General features: G+C 45.6%; 1 protein-coding gene across 1 annotated transcript in view; it reads left to right on the top strand.

Moving 5' to 3' along the window:
• Positions 1-23,501, top strand: part of LOC144687982 (glutathione hydrolase 5 proenzyme-like) — a 50,766-nt gene extending 27,265 nt beyond the window's left edge. Inside the window, exons 4-10 of the mRNA XM_078554642.1 lie at positions 298-444; positions 2,243-2,373; positions 3,279-3,460; positions 8,380-8,480; positions 10,076-10,194; positions 15,162-15,275; positions 22,784-23,501. Of these exons, the coding sequence (XP_078410768.1) occupies positions 298-444; positions 2,243-2,373; positions 3,279-3,460; positions 8,380-8,480; positions 10,076-10,194; positions 15,162-15,275; positions 22,784-22,930 (941 nt within the window). The 3' untranslated portion in view covers positions 22,931-23,501. The remainder of the gene's footprint in view (positions 1-297; positions 445-2,242; positions 2,374-3,278; positions 3,461-8,379; positions 8,481-10,075; positions 10,195-15,161; positions 15,276-22,783) is intronic.
• Positions 23,502-24,133: the final 632 nt, after the last annotated feature.

Here is a 24,133-nt window from a genome sequence, read left to right as displayed (position 1 = left end):
TGAAACTTCCTATGGGCAATTCCTGCAGAGTCCTTGCGTTGGGACTTCTGGGGAGTCCTTCAGTGCATTTTCCGGGCTACAACCATCCCAAGATCGTAAGATCTAGACCAATGCCTCTAAGGCTTTTCTCCTAGAATGCTTGCAGTGTTCTGGAAATGAACCTTTAATACCTGGAGACTACAGGCCAGTCCTGGAGGGTTGGCAAACAGGACTGATCTTCCTGATCATGCCTCAAACATTGAGCCTTTATTAAAGATTCAGAGGTATCTGAGATCACTGTTTTCTCCTTGTATATAGTTAGCGCTTTAACACTTGAAGATTTGAAACTGTACAAAGCTTCAGTGGTGGAACCCCTGAATATTTCACTGGGTGACTACATGATGTACACTCCACGCCAACCTTCAAGGGGAGCCATTCTCAGCTTCGTCCTCAACATACTCAAAGGTAGGTGCACAATATACCAGTAACTGTATCTACATATCAATCTTCTTATTTATATCTGAGAGTGTGGCTGAGGCACATTGTTAGTGCAGTGCAGAGGGATTTAGCTCCATTTCAAACCTGTGCTGTATCTGACTTGTGAGTGTTTGATGCTACAATGTAGAGGGAGCTTTACCACATATCTAACTTTGTACCTGCCCTGGAGGTGGGATCAGTGCTGGGGCCTCAATTATTTACAATATATATTAATGGCTTAGATGAGGGAAGTGAATGTACTATCACCAAGTTTGCGGATGATACAAAAATAGGTGGGAAGGCAAGTGGTGAGGATGACACAAGGAGTTCACAGAGGTACATAGACAGGTTACGTGAGTGGGCAGAAACTTGGCAGATGGAATATAATGTGGGGAAATGTGAGGCTGTGCACTTTGGCAAGAAGAATAGAGGAACTGAATATTATTTAAATGGAGAAGGACTGCAGAAAGCTGCAGCACAGATGGATTTGATGGTCCTTGTGCACGAATCCGAAAAAGCTAACATACAAGTTCAACAGGTAATAGGGAAGGCAAATGGAATGTTGGCCTTTATTTCATAGGGAATGGAGTATAAAAATAGGGAAGTCTTGCTAAAACTATACAAGGCACTAGTTAGACCACACCTAGAATACTGTGAACAATTTTGGTCCCCTTATCTAAGGAAGGATATACTGGCATTGGAGGCAGTCCGGAGAAGGTTCACATAGTTGATCCTGGGTATGATCGGATTTTCTTATGAGGAGAGGTTGAGTAGGTTGGGGCTGTGCTCATTGGAATTTAGAAGAATGAGAGGTGACCTTATTGAAACATATAAGATTCTTAGGGGGCTTGACAGAGTAGATGCTGAGAGGTTGTTTCCCCTTATGAGAGAGTCTAGGACCTGAGGGCATGATCTCCAAGTAAGGGGGCACCCATTTAAGAAAGAGATGAGGAGGATTTTCTTCTCTCAGAGGGTAGTGAATCTGTGGAATTCATTACTGCAGAGGGCTGTAGAGGCTGGGTTGTTAAGTATATTCAAGGCTGAGATAGACAGGTTTTTAATCAGTAAGGGAATCAAGGGTTATGGGGAAAAGGCAGAAAAGTGGAGTTGAGGATTATCAGATCAGCCATGATCTCATTGAATAGCAGAGCAGACTTGATGGGCCAAATGGCCTAATTCTGCTCCTACATCTTATGGTATTATGGGTGTTTGATGGGTCAGTTTAGAGGAGCTTTACTCCATATCTGACTCTGTACCTGCCCTGGGGTGTTTGATGTTACAGTTTAGAGGGAGCTTTACTCTGTATCTAACCCCATATCTGCCCTGGGGTGTTTGATGTTACAGTGTAGAGGGAGCTTTACTCTGTATCTAACTCTATATCTACTCTGGTAGGGTTTGATGGGGCAAGTGTAGTTGGGGCTTTACTCTGGATCTAACCCGTATGTTTTCATTCATTTTTGGGATTGTCAGTGTCACTGGCAAGGCCAACATCTATTCCCCATCCTTAGTTTTCCTTGAGGACTTATGGGCTTTGTGATTTGGTGTGTCACACAATCATTTATTTGTCCATCCTTTGGCTTATGAACCAGCTCTGAATATGAACAGGGTGATTACACAATCTGGCATGAACATGTATGAATTCCACTGCTAAAAGAAGTCTTTTATGATATGCAAGTTCTTTCATTTAATTGACAGAATTTAATTCAAGCAATAAATAAACAAAGGTAGATTTGTGTTTCACTTCAAGTGAATGGAATGGTAATACATTTTTTCTGATCTCCAACAGGCTTTAACTTTTCTGCTAAGTCTATGGAGGAAAGTCAAAGATCGCAGACATACCATCGTATCATAGAGGCCTTAAAATTTGGAAATGGACAGCTGAGTAGAATGATAGGTTCTAAGGTCCAACCACGTGATGTTAGTGGTCCCATTTTTATACTCCCTTCAAAATATCAGCAAGGAAAATTATTGATGTATAATCATGGGGTTCTTTTTTGACATCTTTTTGGCCAGACATAAAGTGTCCATTCTTTCTGGAGTACAGCTCCACAGGCAAGGTTAACTTTCCGTTACCTTTGCTCAAGTTGGCGTTCTTCATGTGTCAGCCTAGGCAGACTATTTCACCCAGGGGGAAGTCACATACAAACTAAAATCAGACCCCATCCACCTAGTGATGGCCATTAAGTACTACCCAGGCTGATCTTACTCTCCTTAGGAAATTAAGGGATATGGGGAGCAGGCGGAAAAATGGAGCTGAAGCCTAAGATCAGCCATGTTCTTACTGAATGATGGAGCAGGCTCAACGGGCTATATGGTCTACTCCTGCTTCTTTTTCTTGTGCTCTTAACTCAGAAGCACTGAGACCAGTTACTATGGCCATGGCATGACTAACAATTACATCAAACAGCAAAGCCCTCACCTCATGGTATGTGAGGCTCAGTGCCACTCAGCATGATTCATTTACTCACTGAATTAGCTGAACAGCTCATTGGAACCTCATTACAAGGAGAATCTTAGTATCTGCTCTCCTTATAACATCAAAGGCTTAAACATCAGTTTGGCCTATTTCTGTTGTTTTTCTTGATGACACTGCATTTAAAATGTATGTGTGAGACATGGGAAACTGGGTGAGAAGTAATATCAATCCAAAATGGACAGCTTCACCAGTAATTTTTGTAGACCTTTCACTGTAACATTCTGATAGATCATATTCCTCACTATAGTACACTCTGATATACCATGCCCTCAATCTTGGGGAAAGGGGATAGATTTATGAAATGTTCCCAGCCATAACTTCTGGTCTTTCTTTGCTGTAAATTCAGATATCTAAACTGCTCTCTGATCAGTTTGCTGAGTCCACAAGGCGGCGTATTGACGATCAAGTCCATCCTCTACAATACTACAACACTGAGCCTCGGGCACGCGAGAAGTATGCCACCAGTCATATTTCAGTGATAGACAGAAATGGCAATGCAGTTTCTGTCACCAGCTCAATCAATTACTTGTAAGTACAGGTATCCCCTGCCACATGTAACAATCCAATCATACACTAGTTACATACCAAGAAAATCCATCACATGAATCTGTAACAGACACGCAGTAGTTATTATTCAAACACAGTAACTGAGCTATGTCATAGACCAAAGGCCTGTAATTCCTCTGACCAATATTAGAACCTTCCCTGTTAAAACCAATGATTTTATTAAAATAGTACAGAGTGAAATTTGACTCAAATCCATTTACCAGTGCACTGGAAATATAAATGGAATATGTTGTGGTGTGATCAGAAGATATAATTCCTTGTATATTTGAATCTCACATTGTTCAGTGTCGAGCAACAGCACTCCAAAGCCATCTGATTAAATGAATGCTGTCAATGTGTTAACAGTTGTGGCACCATTAGTAGCACTCTGGCCTGTGACTCCGAAAGTTTTGGGTTCAGAGACTTGGGCACAAAATCCAGGCTGATGCTCATTGCAGAAATGAGAGAGTGCTGCATGTGAGAGGTGCCATCTTGCCAATAAGATGTTAAATTGAGGCACCATCTACCCTTTCAGGTGGAGTAAATGATCCCATTCTCTTCTTCACAAAGAGCAAGGAGGTTATCCCCTGGTACCCTGGCTAATATTTTTTCCTCAATCAACATCATTCATGAAGATTATCTGGTTGTAATCTCATCGCTGTTTGTGGGAGTTTGCTGTGAGAAATTCAGCTGCAGTGTTTGAAGCACAAGAACATTGCAATGGTGACTACACCTCAAAAGTACCTCAATGTTCATAAAGTGTTTTGGTTATGTTGTAAAGGGTGCTATATAAAGGCAAGAGTTCCTTTCAGAGACTTAATAAATTTATTAAGTTGGATGTAAAAAAACATATAAAATTCCCATACTTAAAAGAGCATTGAAGGAAGTGTTGGAAAATTGTGCAGGTGTAAAAATGGCTCCCGCTCCAGCCTAACAGGTCACCGCCCCTTCTTCTACTCTGTCCAACTCATCACTGATTCTTGGGGGCCTGGTATCCCCAATGTCACTGAGATGGACCTGTTGCAGGCTTCATCTCCTGAACTGCTACTTAAGCAGCCTCACCTGTATCCTCACTGTTACAAGTTCAGGGTGTGAGGAGGCTGACGGAAAGTCAGGCTTCTGCTGTTATCTTCAGAGTCAGCCTAAACAGGTGATTGCATTCCTGACATGGCACCAATATTGGGCATTTATTTCTCTATGGCAACTGATCGGTTGCAAAGCAGACCAAACTGGTGCCAATCTGTATGGTGAAACCCTAAAACCTTTAAAAGCTGAGAGAGACATCCTTCTCCAGTGGTGTGCCCAAGACTCTGTGACAACAGTCTGACCATCCAAGGGAGAGGCATGCAGGGGGTTGTGGAGGTGGTGCTTACAGCCATGGTTTCCTCATTCCACTGTGCCACTTTGGATGATTTATTCCTCTCCGTCCCAAACAGAATTACCCTCCTCAGCCTTATCTGGACCAGCAGCTTGCCCACAAAATACTGAAAACTCTGAAGTCCAGTGCTCTGCAACAGATACGTAAGGCAGCATCCAAAGACTGAAAGTCCACACAAAATAAACTTGTCTTGATAATGGCTGGTGCTTTCCAAGTTTCTGCATGTATTTAAACCATTCAGCAGAACACCATTTCCCACCTTCCCCTATAGTGGTGCACTCCCAAGGAGTGTAGCTGGGAGCTCACCTTGACGATTTGAAAAAAACTGACTGGAAGATTCATTAATGCTGCTTCAGTTAAGCAGGTGGGAGGGCAGGAGTTTTCTCCCCCACTCCCCCTGCCCTCCCCCCACCAATGATCTCACTCTCTGTTCACTGCCCCCAGCCCACTTGTGCAAGCTTTTGCACCGACCTTTGCTCACACAAAATACATTTCTGCAGTCAAACAAATTGAAAATGAAGCTTGATAGAAAACAGCTTCCAACTCACTCTCAACTGTTTTACACTATCACATAGATCATGATCTTGCCTTTAGCATCAGTCACATGAGTGAGAGCTTTGGGGGTAATTTTCAAAGTTGGGGAAGCAGGTACATGGCCTGCTTAACCATGGCTGCCAATTTGAGGCCTGAGCGTCCCTGTCACACACAAGCTGTGGGAAGCTAAGTGGACACTGCATTCCAGCTTTCCAGCTGTGAGAGGGTGGGAAACCCACCAGTTTGCACATTGAGCCAGCTGGAAGGTCGGACTGGAGGATGGAGGGTGCAGGGGAGGGTGGGTGGCAGGGGGATAGGCGCTGTCAAACAAACCAGACTGCAGCATTCCTGGGTCCATCAAGGGAAACGTTAAACATTTTCTGGGCTTTTTTGTTGACTGACCACGAGTGATCCTTTTAAGGACCATCAGTCCTTACTCAGTGTCTGGTAAAGCAGTACATGGTCCACCCATTTGCACCTGGAAACGACAATTCCAGACCTATGGACAGCATAGGGCCACAGCTTGTATATTTAAGCATATGCTCAATTGCCTCAGGTGAATTGCTGTTTGTTCATTTATTTTATTCTTTATTGGGATCTGGGCGTCATTGGCAAGGCCAGCATTTGTTGCCCACCCCTATTGCCCTTGAGAATGCGATGATAAGCTACCTTTTTTGAAAGCTCCAGTTATCTGATGCAGCTACACCCACAGTGCTGTTAGAAAGGGAGTTCCAGGGTTTTGACCCAGCAACAGTAAAGGAACGGCGATATATTTCCAAGTCAGGATGGTGTGTGGCTTGGATTGGAACTTGCAGGTGGCAGTGTCCTTCTAGGTGGTAGAGGTCACAGATTTGGAAGGTGCTTTTGAAGGTGCCTTGGTGAGTTGCTGAAGTGAATTTGGTTGATGGTACACACTACTACCACTGTGATTTGGTGATGGAGGGATTGAATGTTGAAGGTGGTGGATGGGGTGCCAATCAAGTGAGCTGCTTCGTCCTGGATGATATCCAACTTCTTGGAGCTGCACTCATCGAGGCAAGTGGAGAATATTCCATCACACTCCTGACTTGTGCCTTGTAGATGGTAGACAGACTTTTGGGAGTCAGGAGATGAGTCACTCACTGCACAATTTCCAGCCTCTGACCTGCCCTTGTGCCACAGTATTTATATGGCTAGTCCAGGTCAGTTTATGGTCAATGGTAAACTCCCCAGGATGTTGATTTATAGCATATTTGCATCAGGCAATTCCTGGGCTTTAATGGGCATGTGCGTTAAAGGGGCAACGTTTGGTGTCAATGAGGGCAGGCTTTGGTTGTTAATGGGATGGGCACTGGGTACTAATTGGAGCAGGCATTGTGTACATATCAGGCTGGTTTTGGGTGCAAATGAGGGGGGCATTGGGCATTAATGGGATGGGACACAGGGTACAAATGGGGGCACGGTTGGGTTCTAATGGGAAGGCATTGGATGTGAATATGGGCAGGCATTGGGTGTGTATTGGGGGGGGGTGTTGGATGCGAATGGGGCAGGTGTTGGATGCAAATAGGGGCAGGCGTTGGAAAATGGGCTGGACCAAATGCCAAACTCCTTCAATTGCCTGTTTTCAGTAAAAAAATCGTCTCCTGTGATTTCAAGTCTGCTGAAGAGTCATAGTTAAAGCAGAATCATCTGAGCAGACTGCCCTCAGTGTTAATTCAACTGAGCTGCAATGTCAGGCTCAGGAGCTCCAGAACATCACTTCCAATTTTAAAAAGTAATTTTTGTGATGTGGGTATTGGTGGCTAGGCCAGCATTTATTGTGCATCCTTAATTGTCCTTGAAAAGGTGATGGTGAGCTGCCTTCTTGAACCGCTGCTGGCCATCTGGTGCAGGTACACCCACAGTGCTGTTGGGGAGGGAGTTCCAGGATTTTGACCCAGTGACAGTGAAGGAACAGCGATATAATAACAAGTCACAATTGAGTGTGGCTCGGAGGGGAACTTGGTGTTCCCATGCATCTGCTGGCCTTGTCCTTCTAGATGGTAGAGGTCACCAGTTTGGAAAGTTCTGTTGAAGATCCCCTGGAAAGTTGTGCAGTGCATCCTGTAGATGGTAAACACTGCAGACTTGATGGCGGTTGGAGTGGATGTTTAAGGATGTTTATGTTGCCAACAGTTTAAAGGCTTGGTAACAAAATAATGTTGAAATTTAACTCTGATGTAGATACCAGGACAATTTTGTAAATAGAATACTTAATTTTCTCTTTATGAAATAGAGGTGCTGAGTTTAGTCCAGGTGAATGTATGCTGGAATAGTCTTGTTTCAGGAGGAGATAAGCCTCAGTATGGGAATTGGACCTAAATTCAGGATTTGGCTTTGAGTGGGGATAAGAAATTGGTACATGAATTAAGATGGAAAGTGGCATATGAATGGAAAGAGGATTGGGATGTGATTTGGGGTGGTAATTACAGTCAAAATTTAGATCGTAAATTAGATTGGAATGAATTGAGGGTGCAATTGAAATGATGGACTGGGAATGAGATGAATGGAAAAATATTTAGAATGTGAATTAAAATGAGATCTCATAATTGGAATGGGAATATACTGGGAATTGGAACAGAAGTTGTAATAGGAATTGAAACGGGATAGAAATCTAAGCAGAATTCTGAATGTAATTAGAACAGGAATTGGAATGGGAAAATTGCGAATTGGATTAGAAATGAAATGAAGTTAGAATGGTAATTCAGAGAGAAACTGAATAGGAATTAGAATATGATTTGAGGTGAGGATTAAGGTAAAATTTTTAAGGTGAAATGGGATAAAATTTGGGATGTGGGTGGGAGTATAATGGGAAATAGGGATATGATAAAGGATGGAAGTTAGAATCAGCTGAGATGTCAGTGAAGCTGGCGTGACATGTTTTGGGATGAAATTGAAACATTGGTTTCTAAATTGAATTGGATAAGGTTTGAGATAAGGTATTTATTTCTATAAATTTTTGTTTCTATAGATTTGGTTCCAAGTTCATCTCCAAGAGTACAGGGATCATCTTGAATAATCAGTTAGCAGACTTCTGCAGCGCAGATGGTAAATTTCCAGACATCAAAGCTGGTAAGTACAGATGAAAGGGTTAGGGAAAGGCCTCCCACCTTAATTCTGGGTACCCGGCCTTCTTGTGACAATGGCAGTGGTCAGTAGATTTGCATCTATTATAGAGGTCACCAGAAAGTGTTAGGGATCAACATCTTTGCATTGGAAGACTGGAAGCATTAGAGTCATTTTCTTAATAAGTCAGATATGAGTCACAAATTAATATTAATGCAATCATTACTAAAATCAATGTTTCTTTTTGAGATTAAGATTAGCGCTTTAGGTACAGCTCCAATAATAAGTTCATGCCCTGGAAAAGATTGTGAAATCTGCAGGTTCAATCTTCGATCTGGCTGTGTTAATTGAATGGCATTTGGGATGCTACAGCACTTTTGGTCCTGATGACTATCCATTAACACCTTCTGGACAGTGCATGTGTGTCAACATCGGAAAGAAAGGAATTAGACCCAGTTGTGATGTCCACTATGATCAAATAGCATGTGACACTTGGAGAATTCTAATTCTAATCTCCCCCCCACCCACCAGCCTGACTGGAGCAGGTAAAATAAAGCTGGGAGGTGGGCTCTTAGCTATTCCTCTCCCTCCCCTAACTGGCTGACTGCAATTATAAGCAGCATGGACATTGACATCATCTTAACCTGAGGCCTGAACAAGATTAAGTGGTAAAAACAAAAAACTACTGCAGATGCTGGAAATCCAAAACAAAAACAGAATTACCTGGAAAAACTCAGCAGGTCTGGCAGCATCGGTGGAGAAGAAAAGAGTCGACGTTTTGAGTCCTCACGACCCTTCAACAGAACTGAGTATAGTTAGGAGAGGGGTGAAATATAAGCTGGTTTAAGGTGGGCGGGGGGAGAGAGAAGTTGAGGGGGGCGGGGTGGTTGTAGGGATAAGCAAGCAGTGATAGGAGCAGATAATCAAAAGATGTCACAGACAAAAGGATCAAAGAGGTGTTGAATGTGGTGATATTATCTAAGAAAATGTGCTAATTAAGAATGGATGGCAGGACTCTCAAGGTACAGCTCTAGTGGGGGTGGGGTGGAGAGACTGACAAGGTATTAGTTGTAGATTTTAAAATAATGGAAATAGGTGGGAAAAGAAAAATCTATATAAATTATTGAGAAAAACAGAAGGGAGGGGGAAGAAACGGGGTGGGGATGGGAGGAGGGAGTTTAAGATCTAAAGTTGTTGAATTCAATATTCAGTCCGGAAGGCTGTAAAGTGCCTAATCGGAAGATGAGATACTGTTCCTCCAGTTTGCGTTGGGCTTCACTGGAACAATGCAGCAAGCCAAGGACAGACATGTGGGCAAGAGAGCAGGGTGGAGTGTTAAAATGGCAAGCGACAGGGAGGTTTGGGTCTTTCTTGCGGACAGACCGCAGGTGTTCTGCAAAGCGGTCGCCCAGTTTGCGTTTGGTCTTTCCAATGTAGAGGAGACCGCATTGGGAGCAACGAATGCAGTAGAAAAGATTATGTGGTGACTTTCCCACCTACAGACAACAGCAGCCAGGACCAAAAAACTCCTTGACACGCCGTTTTTATTGTCTTTTGCTCTTAATAGTTTCACTCTGATTATGTCATTTTGTCACTCTCAGTTACAGGACAGCAGCCACCTTCTTCTATGTCTCCATCCATATTAATATCACGGGATAAGAAATCGATGATGGTGGTGGGAAGTGCCGGTGGGAGTATGATCGTCAGTGCCATTGCACAGGTAAGTGCAAGGTGTCAATGATTTCGGCTTGTAACCAAGCTTTTTACAGCAGGTGTTTGAACAAAGGTCACCAGAAGACATCCCACTGAGTAGGATTACCAAAGAATTCTAGTAATTATCTCTCAGATAATCTAGAACTGCACAACAGGAACTGGAGAGCTCTACCAGTAGCCAGCTCAATCAGACTGATGGATAAAAGGACATTTCTTGTTCCAGTCCTACTCCGGCCTCCTCCCACAACTCTTTCTCCAGTACATCGATGATTACTTCAGTGCTGCTTCATGCTCTCGTCTGGACCTGGAAAAATTTATTAATTTTACTTCCAATTTCCACCCCTCCATCATTTTCACATGGTCCATCTCTGACACTTCCCTTCCGTTCCTTGACCTCTCTGTCTCAATTTCTGGTGATAGACTGTCCACCAATATCCATTACAAGCCTACCCACTCCCACAGCTACCTCGACTACAGCTCCTCACACCCCGCTTCCTGTAAGGACTCCATCCCATTCTCTCAGTTCCTTTGCCTCCGTCGCATCTGTTCTGATGATGCCACTTTCAAAAACAGTTCCTCTGACATGTCCTCCTTCTTCCTTAACCGAGGTTTTCCACCCACAGTGGTTGACAGGGCCCTCAACCGTGTCTGGCCCATCTCCCGCGCATCCGCCCTCACACCTTCTCCTCCTTCCCAGAAACATGATAGGGTCCCCCTTGTCCTCACTTATCACCCCACCAGCCTCCGCATTCAAAGGATCATCCTCTGCCATTTCCGCCAACTCCAGCATGATGCCACCACCAAACACATCTTCCCTTCACCCCCCTGGTGGCATTCCGTAGGGATCGTTCCCTCCGTGATACCCTGGTCCACTCCTCCATCACCCCCTACATCCCAACCCCCTCCCACGGCACCTTCCCAAGCAATCGCAGAACATGCAACACCTGCCCCTTTACTTCCCCTCTCCTCACCGTCCAAGGGCCCAAACACTCATTTCAAGTGAAGCAGCATTTCACTTGCACTTCCCTCAACTTAGTCTACTGCATTCGTTGCTCCCAATGCGGTTTCCTCTACATTGGAGAGACCAAACGCAGACTGGGTGACCGCTTTGCAGAACACCTTCGGTCTGTCCGCAAGAATTACCCAGACCTCCCTGTCGCTTGCCATTTCAACACTCCACCCTGCTCTCATGCCCACATGTCTGTCCTTGGCTTGCTGCAGTGCTCCAGTTAAGCTCAACGCAAACTGGAGGAACAGCACCTCATCTTCCGACTAGGCACTTTACAGCCTTCCGGACTGAATATTGAGTTCAACAATTTTAGATCATGAACTCTCTCCTCCATCCCCACCCCCTTTCTGATTTTCTCCCTCCTTTTTGTTTTTTCCAATAATTTATATAGATTTTTCTTTTCCCACCTATTTCCATTATTTTTAAATGTATTTCCATCCATTGTTTTATCTCTACCTTTTAGCCTTTTTTGATTCCTTCACCCCACCCCCACCAGGGCTATCTGTACCTTGCTCGTCCTGCGTTCTACCCTTAATTAGCACATTCCTTTAGATAATATCACCACCTTCAACACCTCTTTGTCCTTTTGTCTGTGACATCTTTTGGTTATCTCCACTCATCACTGGCCCTTTATCCAGCTCTTCTTGCTCCCCACCACCCCCCCAACCACCCACCGCTTAATCCAGCTTATATTTCACCCCTTTTCTGTTTTTCCTTAGTTCTGTTGAAGAGTCATGCGGACTCGAAACGTTAACTGTGCTCCTCTCCACAGATGCTGCCAGACCTGCTGAGTTTTTCCAGGTATTTTTGTTTTTGTTTTGGATTTCCAGCATCTGCAGTTTTTTGCTTTTATCTTGATGGATAAAAGTTTCTGTCTGTCAACTCTAAAGGCCAGAATTGATTGGAATCACTAACTTAAATCTTCCAAAAGAACCAAAGCCTAAGAATAGCTGTTCTTGTTCCAGATTATTGGTTACAAAGGTGGCTGGCAGGGTAAATGGGAACATCACAATGGTGCATTCAGGACATCAATGTTTCTCAAACCGTTCTGGGCCATGCCATACACCTGCTAAGTTCAGCCTTCCATGCTCCACCAAACTAAGCCGAGCTAAATGACCTCATCCCACACCAAAGGATTTCCATAGGCTCTCATACCTAGTCAATTATGGTTTGTAACATTGCCCTGTCAACTCTGTAAAAGGTAAGAATGGGTGCATAGCTTATACTGTAGATTTCTGCCTTCTGATGGAGCTTGTTGGTCATCATTTATAGACATGCATTTATTGTTGACCCATTCATTTTAGTAGAATTAAAATTGGGCAAGTTGTACAACAGGCTGGCGATTTATTCCACCAGATCATCCTCTAAGTGGTAAAAACCAAAGTGTGAGCTCTTTCTGAAATCTTGCTGCTGAAACATCCAGAATTCAGGAACTTATGGAGAGAAGTTCCATCAGAAATTGTTTTAATGTAGTCATTAATTTGTTTGTTTAACTATTAAAATAACAGGGACGGAAACTTCAGCCTAACACATTAAGTAGTTTGATAAAAATGCAATTGAGGAATTTACTTATAGAATTCCCAGGAATTCTTGTCCAATTCTCAAGAGTAACAGGGCGTGCACCCAACCCGAATGAGCGTAGAATGACGCGCGATGACGTCGGGCAAGCGTCTCAATGTCATCGCACACTTGCGCAACATTTAGGTCGGCAGGCATGTGTGGGAGTCGGCAGCGTGCCCATCGACAATTAAAAGACCTATTAAGGCCATTAAGGTCATAATTGAAAGAAATTTGATGCTGATTGGAGGCGGCCAGAGGAGCTGCCGAGTGCCAAGGCGAGCTGGTTAAAAGGCCCACCTTGGTGTTCTGGGACTTTGTCCCAGCTGTGTTGTTAAATATTAAGCCCTCTAGTTCTCACCCCTCATACCCCCTTACTCTCCTACCCACTCTCCATGCTCCAACCATGCCAACCCCTGCCTCCCTCATCCCCATTGTCCCTTACAGCCCCTATACCAACTTAGTGCCAACTCATGCCTCCAAATCATCCCCATGGTCCCTTTACAGTCCCTATGCCACTTAATGCCAACCATGACCAACACTCATCCTCATTGCAACTTATAGTCCTATGACAACTTTGTGCCAACCCATACACACCGCGCTTTGGCCTTACACCCTCCATGCCAATTCACCCAGTATCCACCATGGGCAATCCTCAGAAGCCATGCTGAGATAAAATAAAGTTCTAAGTATCTATTACAGACTGCACTATATCAAAAAAACACTCTCATTCATAAAACCCCATTCAATACATTTAAATCCCCTCAATTACTTAATCCCTTTTAAAAACAAACATTTGTATTCATAACCCCATAACAAAGACAGCTAATCCTTTAATAACCTCTTACAGCTGTCAGTCAAACTGTGAACTTGCAGCCCCCTGCTGTGATAATGACAGGTTGTGGAGGCAGTCACACAGTAATAATGCTATAATGATAACATGTATGGTTATATCAACAAACATTTATTGAAACTGTAAGCATAAGTTTTTTTTCAACTCACAGACACAGGCAGGCAGATTTTTTTCAAATTTAAAGGGCTGGCTATTTAAATAACTTGACAATTTGACAGTTCCAAAGACCTTATCCATTTACATTTACATCTAGTCTAAAAAAAAAACTTGCACACTCTGGGATAAGGCCCTCACTCCAGTGAAAATGGAGTCTGTTTGAACTCAATGAGTTCAAATGGCCTTGCTGGGTTTGGGTTTCCCCAGTGTGAGAGTCATATCCCACCCCTATTCGCTCACCAGCCAAAATAGAATCTGTTGGAAATGGGAGCGGGACTTCCAGATCTGAGTTCCCAGTGCCATTTTGGATAAACTATGGAGTCTCCATGACTCCGTGAAATTCTAGACCACTGTCTCAAACTAATTTGGTAAGCAAGACATAAAATTCTGAACTGACTAGTATTCAAGGTAAGTTTATTTTAAATAATGTACCTTTTTTTTATTTTTGGAGTTAACCCCTTGTAAATCAAATTTAACTTCATAGAAACCTCACAATATAAACTAATGCAAACATCCTGTCTAAGCCAGAAGTCCTTAAATGTGATATAAATGTCAACCTGTTTAAAATAATTGGTTAGTGTACACCAGCATAATTTCAGGGTCTTAGACTAATCGCTGATCTAGTTGGTTAGCTGGACATGGTTCAATCATAATACAGACCATGAATTTTCCAGCACAGAAGAAGGCCATTCAGTCCATTGTGTCTGTATTGGTTGTTTGCAAAGGCAATCCAAAAGGAAACCCACTCCCCTGCTCTCTTCGCATAGCTTTATATCTTCTGCTTCAAATATTTATCCAGTTTTCCCTTAAAAGGTGCAGCAGAGCCTTCCACACTCCAACAACCCTCTCCATAAACAAATGTCCCGTGACTTTGCTCCTCTCCTGTCAAATACAGTTTGAAATTGTTGACCTCTCGTCATTGACTCCCGACCCAGAGGAAAAATCTCTGCTCCCGTGGAAATAGTCCACATAAATGCTTCCCATCCATGGTATCACTTGCTTAAGCTATGCTGGCAATAGTCTATAGTTTTAATGTCCTTTATAATGGGGCATTCAAGAACACTCTCAGCACTCTAACTGTGGTCTAATCAATATTGTATGCCCTGCTCTTCACATGAATCTCTTTGCACATGATTTGCACATGATTCTTAAATAAGCTTTTATTTCACTTAGGAACTTTTAAGATTCCACGACTGTCATCGTTTGTGTCAAGTACATGCTCAATCTATTTTTACCCTGACCATTGTGAAGGATGATTGCTATATAGAACTGATATTATTTCTCCTTATACTTTCTGTCAGTATTGTTGCCCATTGTCTTTCTCTCTGTCTCCTGTGTGAAGCTGCTGCATATAAAGTGTGTGTTGAACTGAAGCTGACCTCTTTTTTCTTGGGTGCAGATCATTATGAACAAGTTGTGGTTTGGACTCAGCATGACTGACGCAATTGCGAAGGGAAGGGTTCATGTAAATTCATCTAATTCTGTGAATTTTGAAAACAGATCTGATGTTAAGGTATTGAAGGATACAATGTATTTCTGAGTTTCGTGACACTTTGTACCATAAATATTGCCTAATTAAGAACTAAGTGAATCGCTTACCCTTGGTATTATTAAGGAACAAGGTCTAGAAATAGGACTTTCTTTCCAGATCTACTCCCTGGGTGAAGGCACCATCCTTTCCAGGCAGCTCTCGCACTCACCCTCTCCAAATTACTTCTGCATCCTCGATTCACCCCTTACTGCCCTTGGGCAGCCCTCCATTTCTCACTGAGAGGTGTTCTCTGTGGTTATCCTTTGGGCATTGTTGATTTGACATCTTGATTGTTGCCAACAGTTTTATGTACAATTCATGTAAACTTCACCTTTATAAATAGATAGCATTGTACCCATGGGCTGCCTTTTACGTGCCCCTGCCAGTGTGTTTCCAGTGGTGGGGGAGGGGGGGGCATGTAAAATAGGGCGGGTTCCCATCCACCACCTTCCCATCCACCCCTGAGCTCACCCCCATAATACGGTGGGGGCAGGCTGTCAATTTTATCAAGGGTCAATAAGGTTTGTTACCAAGTCAATTGACCCTGATAATACACTTTTTATGGCGGGAGCAAGGAGGCTGATTTCTCAGCAACCTCTTCAAAGGTCGGGCAGGAAGGTGGGGTTTGATCTTCAGGGCTGCCCTTTGCAGATCAGGAGTGGCCCCCCTAAGATTGAAATCCCCCCTTCTTCCTAACCCCCAACACCCACCCCCGCCCAGCCCTTCTCCCTGACTAGTCAAAATCCCCCTGCCCAAGACCCACCCGCTTCCTGGATCCCTGCACCCTCTGACTTCTCTTCTTGCAGTCCTGGGAGCGGCCATTAATATGCTCTTGGCACTGCTGGGACAGATGGAGTTGCAACCAATCGGATTGGCTGGCAGCTCCAGAGAGCAGGGCTTCCTCCCCAGAAGTCCCACACTAGCCTTGTTAAGCCTGCCCGCAGTGCGTTTTGGCTGTGGATGGACTGGTGTGGAGCAGGTTGGCTCCACACCAACTTTACTTCTGGAGTCGGGGGGAGTTGAGGGGGTGGTGAGCCATCTGCCCCCCTTAAAATCCCACCACTCACACTTCCCTTCCCCCCACCCCAACCCCCCACAATGTGTCTGTGCTAGTGTATTGTAATGTTGTGGTTGTGGTACAGAATTATTTCAACAAGCTGTGAAATTGAATTCTATAAATTAGCCTCAGCTATTTACAATCTATATCAATGGGCTGAATTTTCTGTTTGACGGGCGGGCGGGCCCGACCCAATCAGCGGTGGGCGCGGAGCCAATCGCCACTGGCGAAATGGGCTGCGCCGCCATTTTGTGCGGGGGGGCCAATTAAGGCCCTCCCAGCGCGTTTCAGACTACCGTGTACAGCGGGAAATTCAAATCAGCGGCGGGCGTGTACAGACCGCCGGTTCCAATGGGGAACCAGCAGTCTGTATAAAGTAAGGCCAGGCAGCCTCCTTTAGGCTGTTCACCATGGCCAGTGACTGGGCTCCAGAGGATGTCAGGGCAGAGGAGGAGGGCAGGGGACAGGCTGCAGGGTAGGCCAGCGGGGGGACCAATGTGCCCCTCGGTTCTCCGATGCCTGCCTTGCTGCCCTCCGGGAAGAGGTGTCAAATCATCAGGAGGTGTTGTTTTCGGAGGATGGGAGGAGGGCCCCCCATATGACCAGGCAGGCATGGCAGGAGGTGGCGAAGGCTGTTAGCTCTCATGATGCTGTGCATCGCACAGGAACCCAGTGCCACAAGCGCTTCAATGATTTGCTGCTCTCTGGAAGGGTGAGTACCATGTTGGCCTTGGCCATTTTACCCAGCAGGTAGCCTTAGCCTTTGAGCCCCCCCCCCCCCCACCCGTCTTAGTGTCGTTACTTCATTGGGCATTTGGCGCACGCTGGGTGGGCAAACAGATAGTGACCATGCTTACATCAGCCTTAGTGGCTGAGGTGAAGATGGGCTCTCCCCGTAGCATATGTTGGTGTTTGTCACATTTGAGTAGTCTGAGGGCAAACTGCAGGGGAGGCAGCTAGACACATACTCAGAACTTCAACACATGTCTTATTGATGGTGATGAGATGGTGGAAGGGGAGCCTCAAGGTGTCGTGGCCAAGAGCCATCTGCTGGCCTCGGCATCACACCTGGTTGCGCCTACTTGCCATGGGCGCTAAGACCCGTGTGTTATTCAAAGTGATGGATGCCGAATTTGTCCAAGGTGTCCGCTGGGGGAGGGGGTTGGGAGCAGCCGTACTATCTTCTGGTGACTGATCACCAGTAGTGTGGACAGGAGCCGCTGGAGGCCTCAGATTGGCCACTGTGGTTGGGGTGCGGCGTGCACGTGCAGAGTACATGAGCAATCAGCCCCAATAAATGCTCTTCTCTGTTCTGCAGGCAAAAACAGAGAACAATAGCTGGGAGTGTCTGCGGACTGGTGATGGTGGGCACGCCGTGCTGCAGCACCTCACCACGTATGAGGAGCAGGCTATGGAGCTGGGGAGGAGGCAGGCGGCCAGGTCAGCAAGTGTCAGAGAGGCTGGGGTGCGGCGGCGAGGTATTTGAGGGCCACAGTCCCATCCACTCTGTCTCCCCACCATCCAAAGCACTGCTGATTGCTGCAATCATTAATGCAGCAACACTGCTCATTCACAGACTGATACAGTCAGACGTGTGGGACATACACAAAGGTCCCTCGGCCCCTTGAGGATGCGCGTCTCTAGCACCTTCCAAAGTCGCCTTATCCCATTTGTGACCACTATCCCCATGGCCTAACATGCCATGGCATCACTGCTGCACATCCAAAGACTTAGGAGGGTTTGTACCTCCACCACCCTTTCAGCCAGTGTATCTCACATTACTCTGTCCAAAAGGTCCTCAGCATCTCACCTGTCAACCTCATGCACTCAACTTAAATAAATGCCACCACGTTAGTCATTCCTGCGCCAAGGGGAAATGTTGCCTTGTGTCCACCCGTTCTATGCCCGTTATAACGGTATGAAGGTCAATAATGTGACCTGTCAATCTCCTGTGCTCCATGGCAAATGTCGCAAGTGTTTGCAATGTTTCCTCATCACTCCAACTCTCCAGGCCAGCATTCTTCCTGGTCAGGAACCTCTGCACTCTCCCCACTCCAATGCCATCCCTCCCATGAAGTGCAGGTCACAACTGAACGCAGAAGTGTAGCTGTGGCCTTGACAGCGTTTTCTGCACTTGCAACATGACCTCCCTTTTCCTACATTCTATTCCTCGGCTAATAAAGGCAAGTTTGGCTTTGACCTTGTTAAACACCTTATGTTCCTGTTCTGCTACCTTAGCGGGTCTGCCCAGCAAGGTCCCTGTAATCGTCGTGACTTCCCACGGTCCTACCATTACTCATATATTCCTGTACCTTGCTTGTCTTGCCCAAGTGCTTAACCGCAAACTTATCCACATAACATTCCATGTGGCATCCCTTAGGCCATCTGACCAGCCTGTCTGTATGCGCGGGTAATTTTTGGGCCTCCTCTTGACTATTTACCACCCCACCAATGTTTGTCTCCTTAGGTTCTTGAAAGTTGAGCGCATTATGAGCCTGGGAGGGGAAAGGGATGAATGGTGTTACTGACTGAACGCTAACTGATGCACTGTCCTTGTTGTTAATTTTAGCATCAGCACCGCATGGCCGCCAGGAACAAGTCCAGAGCACCCCCTCCACACCTGAGGGGCATCACTTGCAACTTGCATCACATCATTTCAGGGAGCCAGGCACCAACGCAGTGACTACCCATCGATGGGGATTATGACGTTGGCTAATGTCCTGGGGCACAGTGGAGAGGGCACTTCACAATCGCTGGAGGAGATGGCACGGACAGAGAGTGCCGATGGCACCAGCAGCCGGAGGACTGCAGGGGACCAGGCACATGCTGAGTCTGGCAGTGATGATGTGCCTCTGGAGATGTCAGCCATGCAGCAGCTGCAGGACAAGCGGCAGGGTGCATGGGAGCATCTGGCAGGGTTGCATGAGAGTGTGCTTCACTTGGTCTCTGTGATGGAGGAATCCAGGCAGGGTGTCAGAGGCATGAACCTCAGGACAGATCTACAGGCTTCCTCCATTGAGAGATTGGCGACTCTCATGTAGAAGGGCTTCCAGCAGATTGAGACTCATCTGATTGGGTTACGCTCTGACCTGCAAGCCCTCACAGCGCTAATGGCCACAGGTGGTCATTGGCAATGTGGGAGATGTTCTGGGCACCAAGTGTCACTGCTCGGTGCCCATGCATCTGCGGTGAGCAGGGAGGTCCAATGTGACCTCACATTGGCGCAGCAGCTGCCTGTCGTTGCTGCGAGCTCCTCTCAGGGCGCTCCGGATGAGGGCAGCAGCTCCTCCGCCCCTCTGCCAGTGACCGTTGCATCCGTTGAGGGTGCGACAACTGGGGAGGTGCCAGTTCTGGAACTGGACACTCCCTCCCAGGCAGGGCCAGCACAGGCTCCACGGGCCAGAGCACGGCCGCCAAGGTCATCGAGGCCAACAGGACAGCAGAGTCATCAGGCTGTCTCACAAGTCACTCCGAGCGATGGGGCGGCACCAAAACGTTGCACCCGCAAACGTAAGCATAAGGCACATTAGGCACAAGTGTGGACAGCTGATTGGGAGACATCGCAAAGATCACCCAATGAGCCCTGGAAGGAGCCAGATGCATAGAGGTGGAGGGAAACTGTGACCTTCAGAGCCGCTGGCATGGGGTGTCCACCCACACAGTTAGGGGAGATCTCAGGCCAATCATCTGACAGATATAGTTCACTGTCCCCCTTGATAGTCGGAGCCTCCTTCAGCACTGCACCTCAGTCATATTGAGGTAGCTGCTTTGCCGCCTGTATACCCTGGCAGCAGGATCATGGCGTCTTCTGCGGCCCCTTCCACCTTGGACAACCTCTTGGCCCTGCGCCCTTTGTGCCTGTGCCTGGCCTCCCAATGGTGGCTCCCCTGGAGGCTGATTGTCCACTCCTGGCCTCCTCCTTATTCTATTCCTCCCTCCTCAGAGGAGCTGCCTCCAGTGGAGATGTCAGAATCCATACCCAGGCTAAATGGAGACCTCCGGAAATCTGCAGGCCCGATAAAGATTACTGTCTGCAGACTGCTGAGCTGAAGCTTCAAAATACAGAGAAAGCTATTGGAAATCGATCTGAAATGCTAACAATCACACAGGCAAGTTTAAAACACTTTCTGCAATAAATGCTTCAGAAAAAACATTAACAACCCCTCTGAGCTCACATATCCCGCCTGTGGATGAGGTTTGTTAAAAAATCAGTTACCCGCCTGCCTGTTGGGCCCGTGCGCCGAGGCAAAGATCACACGGGCTCCTCAAAAATCGGCGTCGATTGCCGAGTTAAGGGTCTTAACAAGGCCTTTAATTAATGGCGGGCACACATCGCACTTCAGAGCGTGTCCGTCCACTTAAATATCGCGATGCCGTGCGCTGACATCGGCACGCTCACCCGACATCAGCACGCGACATTTTAAGCGCTGACATGCGGGCTCCGGCACCTGCACTTCAGCCATACAGTTCTGCATAATGACTTGGATGAAGGGACCAAATGTCTGGTTGCTCAATTAGCTGATGACACAAAGATAGGTAGGACTGTAAGTTGTAAGCAGTATATAAGGAGCCTGGAAACGGATATAGATAGGTTGTGAGTGGGCAAAAAATTGGCAGATGGAGCATCATGTGGGAAAATGTGAACTTGTCCAAAAGCAGAATATTATTTAAATGGAGAGAGATTGCAGAAGTCTGCGGTACAGAGAAATCTGGATGTCCTGTTACATGAATCAGGAAAAGTTAGTATGTTAGTATGCAGGTGATTAGAAAGGCAAATGGAATGTTGTCGTTCATTGCAAGGGGAATTGAGTATAAAAGAAAGGAAGTTTAGCTACAGTTGTACAAGGTGTTGATGAGAGCACATCTAGAGTACCATGTACAGTTTTGATCTCCTTACTTAAGAAAGGATATAATTGCATTAGAAGCAGTTCAAAAAAGGTTTATGCGACTGATTCCTAGGATGAAGGGGTTATTTTATGAGGAAAGATTGGACAGGTTGGGCCTATATCCATTGGAATTTAGAAGAATGAGAGGTGATCTTATCGAAACATAAGATCTTGAGGGGACTTTCCAGTTTAAAAATAAGGGGTCTCCCATTTAGGATGGAGATGAGGAGAATTATTTTCTCTGAGGGTCATTAGTCTGTGGAGTTCTCTTGCCCAGACAGTGGTGGAGGCTGAGTCAATTAATATTTTTCAGGATGAATTAGATAGCTTCTTGACTTACAAGGGATTTGAAGGTTATGGGGGGAAATTAGAGTTGAGGCCACAGTCAGATTAGTCATGATTATCAGATGGCTGAGTAGACTCATGGGGCCGAATGGCTCACTCCTCCTAATATGTATGTTCGTAAATCTGAGAATATGTAGGGTGACACAGGAACGAGTGACCTGTGAAATCTGCCAGATTGTCATAAAAACCAAAATGGTTGCCTAATGTCCTCCAGGGAAGAGTCCAGAATGTGCCACTATCCACCTAATATAGTCTCCATAGGACTCTATTGCAGACTACATGTTTCACTTGTCTGGCCCTCTGAAGAGGTCTAGTAAGATTTTCAGTTGGATGAACAAATATTACAGTTCGAGATGATGGCCCCCTGCCAACCTAGAGCACCAAATATAAAACTGACCCTTGGAGTATGGGGACTGAGATGCAGCAGATGGGTTAAACAGTAAGAGTCAAGTATAAGGGACTTGGGCACCATTCCAAACCCTAACACTGGAAGGGTGCCATCAATTCACTTTACACCTAGCATATTTAATGGCCTCAAATTTCCTCACCAACATTAATGTGATACAGTGTAATGTGGGCACATGATATTTTCAGAAGTAGATTTTTTGACAGTGCCATTCCCGCCAGGTTTCTGCTCCGTTGTGTGTCTTTCCATATGGGCTGCAGGTTTAGCGCCACTAACTGGCCTCCCACACGACCTTTCAGTCGGCCTATGAAGGGCTCGGCCATAAACCTGGCATGTGTTTCTGCCCTAAGGAACAGAACATCATGTTGCAGACTCTATGGGCCTAGTTTCAGGCTCTTCACTGATCAGTGGGATGTTGGATCTCATGTTTCCCACCTGATCTAGAAACCCTGGGGAGAGTATCTCCTAAATCCTGGGCCCAGGTATCTGAGGTCCAGAACAGAGGGCTGTCTCCCCCCAGGGCCTCAAGCCCTGCAGTCTGTGACCACCCTACCCCTCCAAAATAAGTCTCCATTGCATTTTAACCACCCCCCGACCACATCACCCCTGCCCACCCCCCACAATTGTACAATGGTATTCTGCCACACAATGTGAACTAGGACACTCCATGTTCCTGATGTATGCAGTTTCTCTTTATGTATTCCTGGCAGTAAAACCTTTTGCTAAGAGCAAATGATCAGAAAACTTGGTCAAAAGCTTTTTAATTATTGTATTTACAATATTTTTCTCTGGACAGGAGGCTATGGCAGCAATGAAGCAGAAAGGTCATAATATCACTGAGCCCAGTCCATTGCCATCTGTTATTCAAGGAATATTTAGAGATCATGTCTGCATTGAAGCAGTGTCTGACACCAGGAAAGAGGGAAAATCTGCTGGCTACTAGTATTTCCACCTACAGGTGACAGCAGTTACTGCAGGAGACTTGTATTACATTCGGCAGCATTCAACAAAGACGCAACATTTGCCGTTCTGTCCTGCAAGCTGTATCAGACAACGTAAGAAAGCTAGACTGTATCTTCCATTTGATTAGGAAGGCAAAATTTCAACTTGCTCAAAAACATGCCACATTGGCCATCTGACAACCAGACTAAGAGTGACTAATGAGTTCCAGAGCTCTTTCGGCAGTGAATTTGAACTCGACTCTGTTTATGTTCCTGACTCACCACGATTTTGGACTTTTGCACTGATATCTTTACAAGGTGGCTTGGTTTTGGAACCACCCTGAATTTTTAATTGGTGCATTAGAGAGAAGCCTGCTGAGAAAAATGGGACCAAGTTGTTCGACACGACAGACAAGAGTACAGTGTAAGTCAGTCTAACGTTGACACTTACTGTTGGAAGAGATAAAGTTCTTATTGTTTTATATACTAAAAACTTTGCCTTAATGTAGTGCATATTAATGAGTTACCTTATTCTTGAATGTTAGTTCTTGTACATTAAAACCACAAGTGGGATGGTGGGCTGCTTTTATTGGGAGGGAAGAGATGGGTCAATGACAAAAGATGCCAGATCCAGTTTTTGACATTTTTCTGTTAAGTGCGCACGCTCAGTGTAAAGGTAAATATGGGAACAACATCAACTATAATGTTGCACTGTGAAGTTCTGGATAAACACTGGAGCCACCCCTGAACCTAGACTGGAGTGTACTCTTGGGCTGGACTGAACCAGGCATCTGCATGCCAGGATTGTGTTATGACTCATTGAGAACCCGAAGCTGATTCTGACATCTGCAATCATTTCACTTATTCAGTGTCAGTAGCAGACTGGAATTACTGGTAGGATTGAAATCCTCCAAAATCAGATACAGAATGGTTTTATGCTGAGTAAATTCTTTACCTTGTCAGAACAGTGCCTCAGTCACATACTTCATAAGACCAATCCTGCCCATATTGCATAAGTGGAACATGTTTCATTTCCCACACCAGCCACCTTTTGATCTTTCTGAGTGAGACAGCTGGTTAGAGGCAATTTTGTGTAGGGAGCTCATGCCCATTAGAAGCTAGATGGAAATTGCTCAAACTAATTTACATAGGAGTTTGACAGCAGACAGGAGAGGCTTTCATCCCATCAGCCTGGATTGATATTA

This window comes from Cetorhinus maximus, chromosome 12, assembly GCF_964194155.1.
Source record: "Cetorhinus maximus chromosome 12, sCetMax3.hap1.1, whole genome shotgun sequence".
Classification (NCBI taxonomy): domain Eukaryota; kingdom Metazoa; phylum Chordata; class Chondrichthyes; order Lamniformes; family Cetorhinidae; genus Cetorhinus; species Cetorhinus maximus.
Note: the sequence above shows the minus strand (reverse complement) of the source record. Positions and strands in the feature narration are given on the sequence as shown.